The following is a 14,045-nucleotide window of genomic DNA, read 5'->3' on the forward strand; positions in this document are numbered from 1 at the left end:
TCAAATCAATTTAACTGCACACAAAATTAAAAAAAAATCTGAAAGGAATCGGGACCCACACTATGACAACTGTCTTCCAACACTTTCTAACCATTACATATCCAAAATGGCAGGTTATTCACTCATCAAACATATCTCTCAACTTGTCTTCCCCCCCCCCCCCTCTATAATTAAATGTAAAATTCTATTTTTAAAAATAAATAAATATAATATGAAACCTTTTCTTTAGATCTAGATATGTTTGGTTTCGAAATCATAAGTATTTTATTTATAATTTATAATAATGATTTTTCCTTGGTAGCGTAAAAAAAATCACGAAGAAAGAGCTACTCATTATCATTATCATACTATTTATCATTGCCTCTCTATATATAAACGGAACACACAAGCTTCACTCTCACAAATCCTTTTCATCACATTTTCATTTTCCTCTCAAAACTATTCGGGAAGAGGAGAAATGATTATCCACAAAATGGCGTTCTTGGCCGCTGCAGTTCTCATTTTCTTGATATGCAGCAGCAGCGTTTGCGTCCACAGCCGCGAAACGTTTGCTTGCGATACGAAAGACGCAGCAACAGCTACACTGAGGTTCTGCCAGCTATCAGTTGCGATACAGGAGAGAGTAAAAGATTTGATCGGACGGCTGACGCTGGCCGAGAAAGTGAGCTTGCTAGGGAACACTGCGGCGGCGATTCCACGGCTAGGAATCAAAGGTTACGAGTGGTGGTCGGAGGCTTTACACGGCGTTTCAAATGTAGGTCCCGGTACTAAGTTCGGTGGGGTATACCCAGCAGCTACCAGTTTCCCTCAAGTCATCACCACCGTTGCTTCTTTCAATGCCTCCTTGTGGGAATCTATCGGACGGGTCAGCTTTTTTTCCCCCCTCCCTCTCTCTCTTAAGTTTTATCCATTAAATTAAAAACACCCAAATTTTAACCTTTTATTTTTCTCGATCTAACTACTAAAATGACGTAAGTAATAATGTTATATACGGTTCATATTAGAATAGCTGGATGTATTCAATTATTTATATATGGTGCGATTTATATGTGAAGTATTTTCGGTGGACCTAAATATTACTAAAATTTTGGTTATTTGGTAAACTGTATCTTGTGTATAGTGATATTTTTGACATTTTCTCGTGTTCTCATTTGTCCGGTACTTCATGCAAAAATAACGTACGCACGAATCTCTTATTATTATTATTATTATTATTATTATTATTATTATTATTATTATTATTATTATTATTATTATTATTATTATTATTATTATTATCCTACCGCTATTTAAAGTTGCTTTAACAATAAAATAAAAAAAAAATTAAGATTATTTAAAGTAACTTGCGTTGAGGTATTTTTCTTCTTTTGGTTTTGTTGTTTTTATGCATCTGATTCTAATTAATCACTAGGATACTATATAGAAACAAAAATAGTAACACATTATTTCTAATCAAGAAAAATGAAATTATCGTCCGGTTTTTTCGCTAAAAACGAGGCATCAAGTTGCATAGAGTGTTCTCATCAACTTGCAACATGAGTCAGAGCGCATTTTATCATTATTAATAAATACGCGGACGACTCTAAATTACGCCCCCTGTGGGATGATGATGATGATGCGCAGGTTGTGTCGAATGAGGCCAGGGCCATGTATAACGGTGGTGTTGGTGGGCTTACTTATTGGAGCCCAAACGTTAACATATTGCGGGATCCACGTTGGGGACGTGGACAGGAAACTCCCGGTGAAGATCCAGTCGTTGCCGGTAAATACGCTGCGAGCTACGTCAGAGGTTTACAGGGTAACGACCGTAGCCGGTTAAAAGTCGCTGCTTGTTGCAAACATTTCACCGCTTACGATCTTGATAACTGGAACGGCGTCGATAGATTCCATTTCAACGCTAAGGTTAGTTTTTTTTTTTTTTTTTCCATTTTGTCTCGCTTCAATTTATTTATTTGTTCTCACCTGTTTGGGTTTTCGATAGGTAAGTAAGCAAGACATAGAGGACACGTTCGACGTACCGTTCCGTATGTGTGTGAAAGAAGGTAACGTTGCGAGCATTATGTGTTCTTACAATCAAGTAAACGGAGTTCCCACATGTGCTGATCCTAATCTGCTAAAAAAGACCATACGCAACCAATGGGGTCTTAACGGGTAAGATCACGCCACGTCAGCTAAAAACTTTCCTACTAATGGTCAAACTTTCCTTAGAAGATCGTTTGACCAATTTATTTCAATTATTGTTTGCTACAGATACATCGTGTCAGATTGTGACTCTGTTGGTGTTCTATACGACACACAACATTACACTGGTACTCCTGAAGAAGCTGCCGCTAAATCCATCAAAGCTGGTATTTTTTAATTGTTGCATTTAAGTATATATGACTACTGTTACATTTTTAGATAAATATTTAGATAAACATAGTGTTAATTGCAAAATTATTTAACAAACAACAAAAGTGAATATCTTAATTAACTAATCTTGTGTATATTTGTAGGCTTGGATTTGGATTGTGGACCGTTTCTAGGAGCCCATACAATCGATGCGGTGAAGAAAAACTTGTTGCGTGAGTCAGACGTCGACAATGCTTTAGTCAACACCCTAACAGTCCAAATGAGACTAGGCATGTTCGACGGCGATATTATGGGTCAACCATACGGGCACCTTGGACCAGCACACGTGTGTACACCGGTTCACAAGGGACTAGCTCTTGAAGCAGCTCATCAAGGTATCGTCCTACTCAAGAATCGCGGCTCGTCTCTACCTCTCTCGCAGCACCGCCACCGAACCGTCGCCGTAATCGGACCTAATTCCGACGCTACTGTCACAATGATTGGTAATTACGCAGGGATTGCTTGTGGATATACCAGTCCGGTTCAAGGAATAACCGGTTATGCAAGGACGATTCACCAAAAAGGTTGTGCGGATGTACATTGCATGGACGATAGATTGTTCAATGCCGCAGATGAAGCAGCTCGTGGAGCTGATGCGACGGTTCTTGTGATGGGTTTGGATCAGTCTATTGAAGCTGAGTTTAAGGACAGAAACAGTTTGCTTTTGCCCGGGAAACAACGAGAGCTTATCTCTAGAGTTGCAAAAGCCTCGAAAGGCCCAGTTACACTAGTATTGATGTCTGGTGGGCCTATCGATATAACTTTCGCAGAAAAGGATCGGAGGATTTCAGCTATTGTTTGGGCCGGGTATCCGGGTCAGGAAGGAGGAACCGCAATCGCCGATATTTTATTCGGCAGTGCTAATCCCGGAGGGAAGCTTCCGATGACGTGGTACCCGCAAGATTATTTAACGAATTTACCGATGACGGAGATGTCGATGCGACCGGTCCACTCAAAGCGGATTCCGGGTCGGACTTATCGGTTTTACGACGGCCCGGTTGTTTACCCGTTCGGACACGGTTTGAGTTACACGCGCTTTACTCACAGCATAGCGGACGCGCCTAAAGTGATTGCTATAGCTGTTCGCGGTAGAAACAGCACCGTTTCAGGGAAGTCAGTCCGTGTCACGCACGCTAGGTGCGACCGTCTCTCTCTCGGAGTCCACGTGGATGTTACAAACGTTGGGTCGAGAGATGGGACGCACACCATGCTTGTGTTCTCGGCTCCGCCAGGTGGAGAGTGGGCTCCGAAGAAACAGCTGGTTGCTTTCGAGAGGGTGCACGTGGCGGTTGGGGAGAAGAAGCGTGTGCAAGTGAATATACACGTGTGTAAGTATTTAAGTGTTGTGGACCGAGCCGGGAACCGAAGGATTCCGATCGGTGATCATGGGATTCATATTGGAGATGAGAGGCATACGGTGTCGCTTCAAGCTTCTACTCTTGGAGTCATCAAGTCTTGACTCTGTTTTTTTTTTTTTTTTTTTCTCTTTTATTGTTGTTACCAAAATAGTATTTTTAAGAGATCTGCATGTATGTTTCTAAAGAAACAAATTGGATTGTTGTAACACGTCGATAGATGTGAGGGGGGTAGTCTGTGAGGTAAAAGAATATAAGAAATCTGGTGCTTATGATTCAAAAAATGTATTTGAAATTGAATTGTATGGCTGCTGATATTTTTAAAAATAAAGATTGTTTTTCTAATTTAGTGGGAGAGTTACTTAATTTTTCGCACATTGAAAATTTAAAGCACAAAAACAACTAGTTTATGGAATATGTGTAACATAGTGAAAACAAATGTAATATGTGGAACTTGGTGAAAATAATATATTCTCTAATTTTGCTATCTATATGTCCCTATATAACTTTTTACTGATTACTCTATTTGAACACATAATGTGCATGCATGCTATGTAATGTATGTTTGTACACATAAATAATCAACTAAGAATTATGTTTCTTCTTCTAAAACAAAACAAAAAAAAATGAATACTGAGATCTATGTAGCGCAGATTCTGTAAAATACACAACTACACAAGTATGAAGATACCTTTTGCTACTTAAGTCTAAAGATAGCCAATTAATCTTCTTGGAGTATGATGAAAGAAAACTAAAACATATGAATAAAAATACACATGTGGCTTGTGTTTTTGTCAACATACACATGTGCATTCATTGAGAGACATTTGGTAAATCCAAAAGCAAAGTGCATTAGTTTAAAGAGTTTTTAACAAAACAATCAAACAAAAAACAAGCAACGCTAGCTACTCTACGACGTGGCAATAAAGAGAAAAAATAGTAGAAAACGTAAGTCTTTTGGCTTTCGAGACACAAGACTTTCGTTTTATAATTTCTCCTTTACATAATAACGTTACGATACTGTCAGAGTGTCAGATTTGTCAAAATCCTTCTTCGTTTCTTCCAGACGTAAGTTGATTTTTGCAAACACTCTAATGGTCAATACATTGTCCACATTCCACAGAAGTCAGATTGAGGTATGAACCTTTTAGGGGGTAAATAGGTCATACCAGCTTTCTTTTTCATTTTCCACTGTTCTCTCGTATTTAAGACTACTTGACTTCACATGATTTTCAACTCTCTCACTCTCGTCTTTACAGTTTCCACCTGTATCTCTCACTTTTTAATTCACGAAAAACAGAGATTTCGTCTTCTCATTACCTTTTTTTTTCTTTTTCTGACGAACTCGAGAACCACGAAACTGCTATAATGGCGATTCATCCTTGGTGGATGCGTAACAGAAAGGTAATATACTCTTTATGTTTTTTTATTTTTTTTTCTCAAAATATGTATCTATCTTCATTGTGTACGCGAAACTGTATCTGTTTCTAAATGTTTTTTTTTTTTCAGAAAGTGGACAAGTACATGAAGGAAGCGAAGAGCTTATTAACGAGCCAGGATCCAAACGACATCCTATCAGCTCTAAGCCTCTTAAACTCAACGTTTTCTCTCTCTCCTCGCCACGAACTCGCTCTGGAACTCAAAGCTAGATCGCTTCTTTACCTTCGTCGTTTCAAAGACGTCGCTGATTTGCTTCACGATTACATCCCCAGTCTTAGAATCGATGGCGAAGATTCTAGCAGCAGCGTCGTCGTCGATTCATCGGAGCTCTCTTCTCTCAGGCTTCTACTTCCGAGTCATCATGACTCGTCGTCGTTTAAGTGTTTCTCTTATTACTACTTGAAGAAGAAAGTCATGGCAGGGTTAAGTAATAATCCCGACGAACAAGGGCAATGGAGGTATTTCACGTTTTTTTCCTATTATTCTGACCCAGATATGATTTAACCGGACCCGGACTGAATCGGATCTTCTCTTCTCTGTTGGCAGATACGTGGTTTTGGGCCAAGCTTGTTACCACCTAGGTCTAATGGAAGACGCGATGATCCTACTCCAAAACGGTAAACGCCTTGCCACGGCGGAGCTCCGCCGAGAAAGCATCAGCTGGTCCGACGATAGCTTCGTCCTTTTCACCATCGGATCTCAGCCGCAACCAATTACAGAATCCGATATCGTATCGCAAAAGCTCTCCCAAACCAAACTCCTCCTCCGTCGTCGCACGGCGGCTCTCGCTGCGTTCGACGCCGGTCTCTACCCTGAATCCATCCGCCATTATTCTAAGATCGTTGACAGCCGTCGCGGCGCGCCGCAGAGCTTCATCGCCGATTGCTTAATCCGTCGTTCCTCAGCCTATAAATTCGCCGACCGAATCGCAGATTCCATTGCCGATTGCAATATAACACTAGCCTTAAATCCGTCGTGCCTCGAAGCCTTAGAAACCAGAGCCGATTTGTTCCGATCAGTACGCTGTTTCTCCGACTCGCTTCACGATCTTGAACATCTGAAACTTCTCTACAATTCAAATTTACGCGACCGGTCAACAACCGGCCCGGTTTGGAGACGGCACAATTTCCGGTACAGAGAAATCCCGGGGAAATTATGTGAATTGACCTCTAAAATCAAACAAATGAAGGAGAAAATAATTACAAACGGAGAAATCGGTAATGTGGATTATTACTTTTTGATGGGAATCAAACGTGGGTGCTCGAAATCTGAGCTGAACCGGGCGTATTTGTTGATGAACCTAAGACATAAACCGGAGAGAACAGTAGCCTTCATAGACAGGTTTGATTTAACCGATGAGGAAGAATTAGCTTCGGTTAAGAACCGAGCTAGAATGTCAACTTTGTTACTCTACAGATTGATCCAGAAGGGATTCCACGCCGTAATGAGTGACATTTCGATGGTAGAAGCGGTGGCGGTCGAAGAGATTGCAATAAAAAATCAACCGGTTGAAACGTCTACAGATGATGATAACAAAGCAGCGGCAATGGAGGTTGGGAGGAAGCGTAGCAACAACTTAAACGTGGTTAAAGGAGTGTTTTGTAGAGATATGGCGGCGGTTGGGAGTTTGATTGTCCGTGCCGGTTTAAGACAACCAATTTCGGTTTAGGTATATGTCATAGGATTTTAGAGATTTGTCTCTCTCTTTTTTTTTTTTCTTCCTAACGTAAAAGAGTTAAGTTTACTTTTGACGCTGGACAATAACAATAAACTTTTTCTCTCTGTGAGATTTTGATCATATTTTAGTGAGAGTGACATTAAAATTGTTAAATTCGTTTTTATGAGCGTATCGAGTAAATTATTGAATGTCTAGCGGAGTATCCGACTCATTAACTATGACAAAACCGAGACAAAATTTGCCATCGTCGAAAGCGTATATGACTTGATTAATCATAACTCGTTTTTTCTCAAAACGAAATTACCATTACTTCAAGACCTCGATTTTGTTAGCAAAAATTACAAAAGAGGTCGTAAGTTGAAACTACCCAAGTAAAAAAGTCAACATTTAGATTTCACCTAATTTGGTGGTTAGAAAAAAGTCAAAACTACCGTAACTATCTTTTTCAGGTGCAATAAGGAAAAAACTTTAATCGAAGACACTCAATAGTCAGTATGAAAACTGGCAAAAGTAAAGGAAGAATCTTGTTCGATACTTCGATATCTATTTTTTTTTTTTTTTTTTTCAAATATGACGACATTACAAAAGGTACACTGTATCATCATTCATCAATATGTTCAAATAAAGACAACCACGTTAATGAAGCTAACAGTTGCAGAAAGCCTCGCATAAAAAAAAAACATCAAAGCATTTATTCAGTTGCATATAATATAAGGGTCATACCACCAGATCAGAACAACCATTGTCCGATCACAATGAATAGGCATGTTACACAACTAAACTAAACTAATTAAGAATCAGGAAGAGAACGTACAATTAAGCTATTGATACCAGCTACATTTTCCCATTCGGATCTTTGAGGAAATTGTATAAAAGCTACCATCAAAAGAGAATGGGAAAACTTAACAAAAGATGCTCTTACGATCTGGAAGTGTATTGAAGTTCTGAATTGAGCTTTACTTTAGGTTATGAAGACTGGGTTGGAGAGATCATCTCTCATTGTGATAGGAGGAGGCAGTTGTTGATTGATGTTTTGGCCGGGGACAGCATTGATACAGTTTATTCGCAGAAACTTCAGAAGATAAGGTTGATTTGGTGGTTTAGACATAGTATTTTCTTTAGCTATTATTGTTAATATACCTCTGTTCTTAGCTGTTGGATTCGTTCTCTTTCGATTTTGATTTGTTACTTTTCTTCTAGTTATTAGTTGTTTTCGGGGATTTATCCTTTGTCCACCGGCTTAGACTCTCTCTTTTAGACTTTAGACTATGGGGATATCTCTATTTTCCGTCTGCTTATGTATTTCTCAATGTAAACTTTAAAAAAGTATCAATAATATCAGATGACAAAAGAAAAAAATAGATTTCACGTTTTATAACATGCGCGTTGGGTTATGAATCTTATGAGGCTCCAGCTAAAATGTATTCATGGTCGTATAGTTACGCTGCGTGTGATTGGTGGCAACGTGTCTTGTTCGATTGGATAAACATCAAACTCCTCCATTGGGCCACTTTCTTGACAACTCTCCCAACTAGTTTTCTCTTTTCGTAAAACATAATTAAAATAATTCATTTATTTGCTGTCAAAAAGAAACAATTTTGTTTCTTCAATTTTCCCACAAATCATGTCTAAGATTAGACAGCTTTACCACACCAAATATCTTCGTAATAGGAAAATAATTGATGTCGCATTGATAACAAGTCTTCAAATTACAAAATTAATTAGCATCGGTGGTTAAAAAGAAAACAAAATCTCAAGTATGAATGTGAATTATATAATTGTTGACTAAAAGAGTGTAACCAGATTTGGTACTTCCCACTTGTTTCACACATACTTTTTTTTTAAATTATATTACAGATATAAATATATATTGGTCCCTTTTGTTCCTTTTCCACAACCTTTTAACGTGAAACCAATGTATCTAACTGGAAAAAGCCTCCAATGGCCCCAACAAACAAACAAACAAGATATATATATATATATATATATATATATATTATGTATGAATAAAGAATGATCTAAACCGGTCAAACCAAAATTCGGTCTGAACCGGTATAAGCAAACGACCTTTTAAACCCGCCAAATCAAACTTTTTCAACGGAAACTAAAGACGTTGAAAGCTCCAAGGCACAACAACTTAACCGGAAACAACAGAACAACGATCAAAGGCATGTGTTGAGACGCCACAAGGCGGCTAAATCTCTGCAACGACTTTCTTCCTGTCTTCATCATCCCTGAGAAATCCTGACTGTTGACTTGTCCGTTACTGATCGCAATCCCTGAGCTCCCGCTTTCTCTAGCCACCAGAATCGGCCACCACAGACTCCGGCGATGCTCCCTCTTCTCCCTCCTTATCTGGTTCACTTCTTTCCTTATCACACTCCTAACCGATTTCAGATACGAGTTCATATCGTGGTCTCTTTGGATTGTTCCGCTGGAACCATAAGCTGATCTGTCGCTGAGAATGTCAAGAGGATGCGGCGTGTTCAAGAAAACTGTCTGCGCAGCTACCAACCGTTGCTTCTCCTCAGTGTCTTCATTATCAGGCGATTCATAATCACCAGTTAGAAGATATAAACCGTTTCCAGGAGGAAGAAGTTCGTGTCCTGGAGAGAATGTCTCATCCGGTTGAAGAATCAGAAGCTCTCCCATCGGAGAATACAACATACTCTGTAAAACAAAATGTCCTTTCAACTATAAGATTTCTGCCACATAGCTAGCTACATTAATCTATGATTGCTGTCGTACCTGTTTGTTAAGACAAGGATGGCTACGGAAGTTTCCATTAACAGCTTTGAGAAGCTCGGCGACATGGTATGGATAGTTACAAGAAAAAGCTCTTGGGACAATATCACGGTGCATTACAATAGCTTGAACATGGCTTTTAGGCAATCCGAGTTTTTTAAGAAGATGGTCACCTCCACATAGTACAAACGGCGCACCAAATGTTATAACCGGGAGTAAAGAAGAAGCAGGTACTTCACCTCGAACCAATAACATGAGGTTTAGTAACAGCGATAAGCTTCCGCCTAATGAATGTCCGGTGAAACGGAATTTAGCACTGCTCCCGTGGGTTTTAATATGTGCTTTAACTTCAGGTAGCATTTGTTCATACATTCCTTTTGCAGCTTCGTATATTCCTCTGTGAACAATCGCACCAAGTCCCTAATAGATAAAAAAAAACAGGTCCTTAAGTTCTCAATCCAACATTTTTGTTTCCAAGATTGTTGGGAGTGTTGAGGAAGTAAAATTACCTCGAATTCAATAGGCTCAAAGAGTAAGTTTGCTTGCCAAGAAGCTAGAGATTCAGATCCCTACAATCAATTTCATAATTCTCATCAACACATTAAGAGAAAGAAATCTCAAAAAATGAACCAGCGGTTATGAAGCTTTCCTTATTCTTCTTACCTGAATCACAACAAATCTAGTGTGACTCTGATCATCATCACATATAAACCAGTCACAAGGAGACGAAATAGTTGATTTCAAATCGTCTGCAACAGCTTGCTTCACCTCTTCCTCAGCAGCAACAACAGAAGTAACAGAATAAGCAACCTCTGATGATGACTCCATATTTGCCAACTTCTCATTGGGGTTGTCCGAATTCTCAGCTTTAGATGAAGAACTGAAAGGGAGTATGTTGTTGGTACGAGAGTGAAGGTAAGAAGCAGCTGATGCAACAATCTCATAAGCAGCAGAAGGACTAATCTTGCGACCTTTGTCCTTCTCTTCTTCTTCTTCAACTACTTCTTCTTCTTCAACTACTTCTTCTTCTACCTCCTCATTTGGCTTAGTCTCACATGAAACTTCACCATTCCCCACAAGTTTTAACGCGGATTCTGTTTTCTCAGCTGATGAAGTTACAAATCTCAGGCCGTAATATTTCGAAAGATTCGCATTCTGCGAAGAAAATGCCACAAATTAACCAAACTCAGAATGCAACATTGTCTCTTGTAAATTCTAATCCTTTTTTTGTTGTGAGAAGTATATAAAAACGATACCTTGATTTTAGAAATAGAATAAGCCAAGTTCCCTAAATAAGACATCTGGGCATAGAGTTTTGATTCGGGTAACGTAACCCTCCTAAGCAATTTGGAGAAGGATTCTCTATCAAGCTGAAACTTGTTTGCTTCGTTACCATCATCATCTTCCAAAACCGAACATACATCGCATACACCATCATCTTCAGATAATACGGCGTCGTCTGAATCAACAACCTCCTCGTCTTCGTCTTCAGCTTCATCTTCTTCGTCGTCATCATCCTCTCTATTATCTCTCCACATAGATTGTACATCCAAGATCTTCAAAACCCAGCTGCCATTTCGTCTCTCGGTCTCCCTGACATGATCCACCACCGCCACAGCCCTCTCCTCAGCGATAGGCTTCCTCGAATCGCCAGAATCAACCAAAACGGCGTCGTCCAAACACAACCCGCTTCGCCTCCTCGAAGCAATTCCTCCACCACCGCCGCGTGACCAGAAGGGCGTCAATGGGTACTTGAATGAGAAACCAAAAGGTCCTTTCTTTTGAGATGGTACCGTTGCGGTAGCTCGGACTTCAACAACTCCACCGCTTACTCCGTTTCCAACCGCCGTGATCGCTGGAATAACGCCGTGTAAGCCGCTGTTCAAACACAAACTGTCCATTGTGTCTCTTTTTTTTGGTTTAATTAAAACAAAAAAAGTTGTTCCTTTTTGCGTGTCTTATTCACAAGTTTAAACTAATTCACGATCTTAGAATTTTCTTTGGAATGTGATGAATTATAACCCACAGAAAGATTTAGAATTGAGAAATTTTTAGAAAGGTGAAGAAGAAAAGCAAATAAACAAATTGGTTTATCAGCCGAACAGATCGCCGAAGAAGAAACTTGTGTGAGAGATCTTTCTATGCTATATTTTCGTTTTTTCTATTTTTTCATAATTATATAGTAGCAAAAAGAAGACTTTTTTTTTTTTTTTTTTTTTTAAATCTTTTGCTTTCTCCTTCCTTGATATTTGTTTTTGTTTTGTTTTTTTTTTTCTTTGCAGAAAAGAAAAACTCTGTCGCTCAAATCAGAAGAAAAAGAGTTTAGAGAAATTATTCAAAAAAAAATGAAAATCCTTGTGGGAATGTGGGAGCGGTGTCGTTTTAGGTGGAACATACATACGTGTTGCCCAATGTGGGACCTATTGAGAAAAATAGGTTTAGTCTTCTGAGGTACGTTCAGAAAGATTTTGCCGACTTGATTAAGGAGTTTCAAAGTTATTCGTTTTTATTTTATTTTATTGAAGTGCTACTAATAAATTTATTTATTGATAAATAAATATTTTACAACAAATGACAAAATACTTAATGCAAATATTTTTATTGAAAGAAACTATATAATATACGTGTAATCTTAACTTTTATTTGCATAATGTATTTTATTTATTCACTTTTAGTAGTTAAATTATTTATCATCAATGGCAGAAAATATTTTCAAGTTATAAAGTTCAATTTTAAAAAATATTTATAAATAAAAAGTTGTAAGTGGGGTTATTGGTTTGAGATTTGAATAGAATTTAAAGATTTTAAATGTTATGTAAAATCTATTGTTATTAAATCAAGATTTTGTTAAACTCTGTTAAAGTTTAGTGGAGATTATTAGTTTAAGATTTGAATAGAGTTTTAAAGATTTTAAATGTTATTAAGATTTGAATAGAGTTTTAAAGATTTTAAATGTTATGTAGAATCTATTGTTATTATATCAAGATTTTGTTAAACTCTGTTAATTTTTAATGTTATTAGTTTGTGATTTGTAAAAAGTTATTTAAAATCTTAACAAATATAGATTATTTGATTCAGACTTTTATAAAGTCATTAAAGATTTTGTATTATTCAATTAAAACAAAAGAATCTAGGATTCTTAATGAGTTCAATTATTATGTTATTGGTTCATGATTTTATATATTTTCTTTACAAAATAAAATCATAGAAATTATCATAAAACTACAGGAATTGTTTGGATGACTTTACAAGATTTTAGAAAACTAATCAACAAAACTTTCTAGCAATCTTTAATAATATTTCACTTATTTATTTTTAATGATTTTGTTGAACTCTTAAAAAAATTTCATAAATTAGAATTCAATATTAATATTAAGCACATTCAGAAGACTTTGCGGGCTTGATTAAAGAGTTTCCAAGCTATTCGTTTTTATTTTATTTTATTGAAGTGCTACTAATAAATTATTTTACAACAAATGACAAAATATTTACTACAAATACTTTTATTGAAAGAAACTATATAATATATGTGTAATCTTAAATTTTATTTGCAGAATATATTTTATTTATTCACTTTTAGCAGTTTAATTATTTACTATCAATGACAGAAAATATTTTCAAGTTATAAAGTTCAATTTTAAAAAAAAAATTATAAATAAAAAGTTGTAGATGAAAAGTTTCGTAGAATGTCCACGTGGGGACAAGACTGCCACGTCAGATGCTTAGCAAGAATGGATATGTAAGGTGGAAAAAACCCATGTGACGTGTTCCAACATTTTGGGCTCTCTATCTATCCAATGAGACACGTGGCGTAATCGGGATGCTCACGCGCCTTGTCTTTTACTGTTGTGTGCCTTGCATGTCTTGTTGGTTGCTTCTTCGCGAGCTTGCTTCCAAAAACTGAATGAAAGAAATCTCCAACTTCTTCTTTACACGAAACTTATTACTCTTTCTTCAGTTCTTCTTCTTTTATTTTTCTCCTTCTAATCAATAATGTTAAATTGTTAATATAGATTATATGGAAGCTTAACGAAAATTTTATAATATGGAAGCTTTCGAATATTATAGCTGGTTTATATGGTCAGCTCGTGTTTGGATCTGAGACCAAAGTTGTCTCAAAGAAGGAATGAACACAAGGCAATAGAGGTCAACGTGTTACGTTAATTTTACACACACGGCCCACGGCAAAGGTCGAAATTGATTTCTCCGTTGTCAATCTCAGGTCCTCTGTTACGAAATTTGTTTACAGTAATTGTCATATGTACGTTTATTCGTACTAATTCTCTGATATGGGATTAGCTGTAAGAGATGCAAATATATTTTTCGTGTAGATTGATACAAATCAGATTACAAACTCCTCCTTAACAAAAAAAAAAAAAAAAAAAAAAAAAAAAAAAAAGAAGGTTATTATTAAGCATGACCAAAGCGGAGAATAC

General features: G+C 37.3%; 3 protein-coding genes across 3 annotated transcripts; 2 read left to right on the plus strand and 1 right to left on the minus strand.

The window, feature by feature from the left end:
* The first annotated feature begins 116 nt into the window (after positions 1–116).
* On the plus strand, positions 117–4,091 carry LOC104759969 (putative beta-D-xylosidase 2). Its single transcript, XM_010482833.2, has 5 exons — positions 117–865; positions 1,624–1,902; positions 1,982–2,151; positions 2,251–2,348; positions 2,496–4,091. Exons 1-5 carry the CDS (start codon positions 458–460, stop codon positions 3,848–3,850), a joined length of 2,310 nt encoding a protein of 769 aa, XP_010481135.2. The 5' UTR covers positions 117–457; the 3' UTR covers positions 3,851–4,091.
* Positions 4,092–4,765: 674 nt separating this feature from the next.
* On the plus strand, positions 4,766–6,984 carry LOC104759976 (uncharacterized). Its single transcript, XM_010482837.3, has 3 exons — positions 4,766–5,150; positions 5,256–5,644; positions 5,733–6,984. Exons 1-3 carry the CDS (start codon positions 5,115–5,117, stop codon positions 6,853–6,855), a joined length of 1,548 nt encoding a protein of 515 aa, XP_010481139.1. The 5' UTR covers positions 4,766–5,114; the 3' UTR covers positions 6,856–6,984.
* A 1,758-nt stretch (positions 6,985–8,742) lies between these two features.
* Positions 8,743–11,974, minus strand: LOC104759980 (phospholipase A1 PLIP2, chloroplastic). The gene is made up of 5 exons (XM_010482842.3): positions 10,866–11,974; positions 10,273–10,764; positions 10,119–10,178; positions 9,613–10,029; positions 8,743–9,534 (listed from the first exon to the last, which is right to left on the minus strand). Exons 1-5 carry the CDS (start codon positions 11,508–11,510, stop codon positions 8,959–8,961), a joined length of 2,190 nt encoding a protein of 729 aa, XP_010481144.1. The 5' UTR covers positions 11,511–11,974; the 3' UTR covers positions 8,743–8,958.
* Positions 11,975–14,045: the final 2,071 nt, after the last annotated feature.

Source organism: Camelina sativa, chromosome 3 (genome assembly GCF_030686135.1).
Source record: "Camelina sativa cultivar CO46 ecotype springtype chromosome 3, ASM3068613v1".
Lineage (NCBI taxonomy): Eukaryota > Viridiplantae > Streptophyta > Magnoliopsida > Brassicales > Brassicaceae > Camelina > Camelina sativa.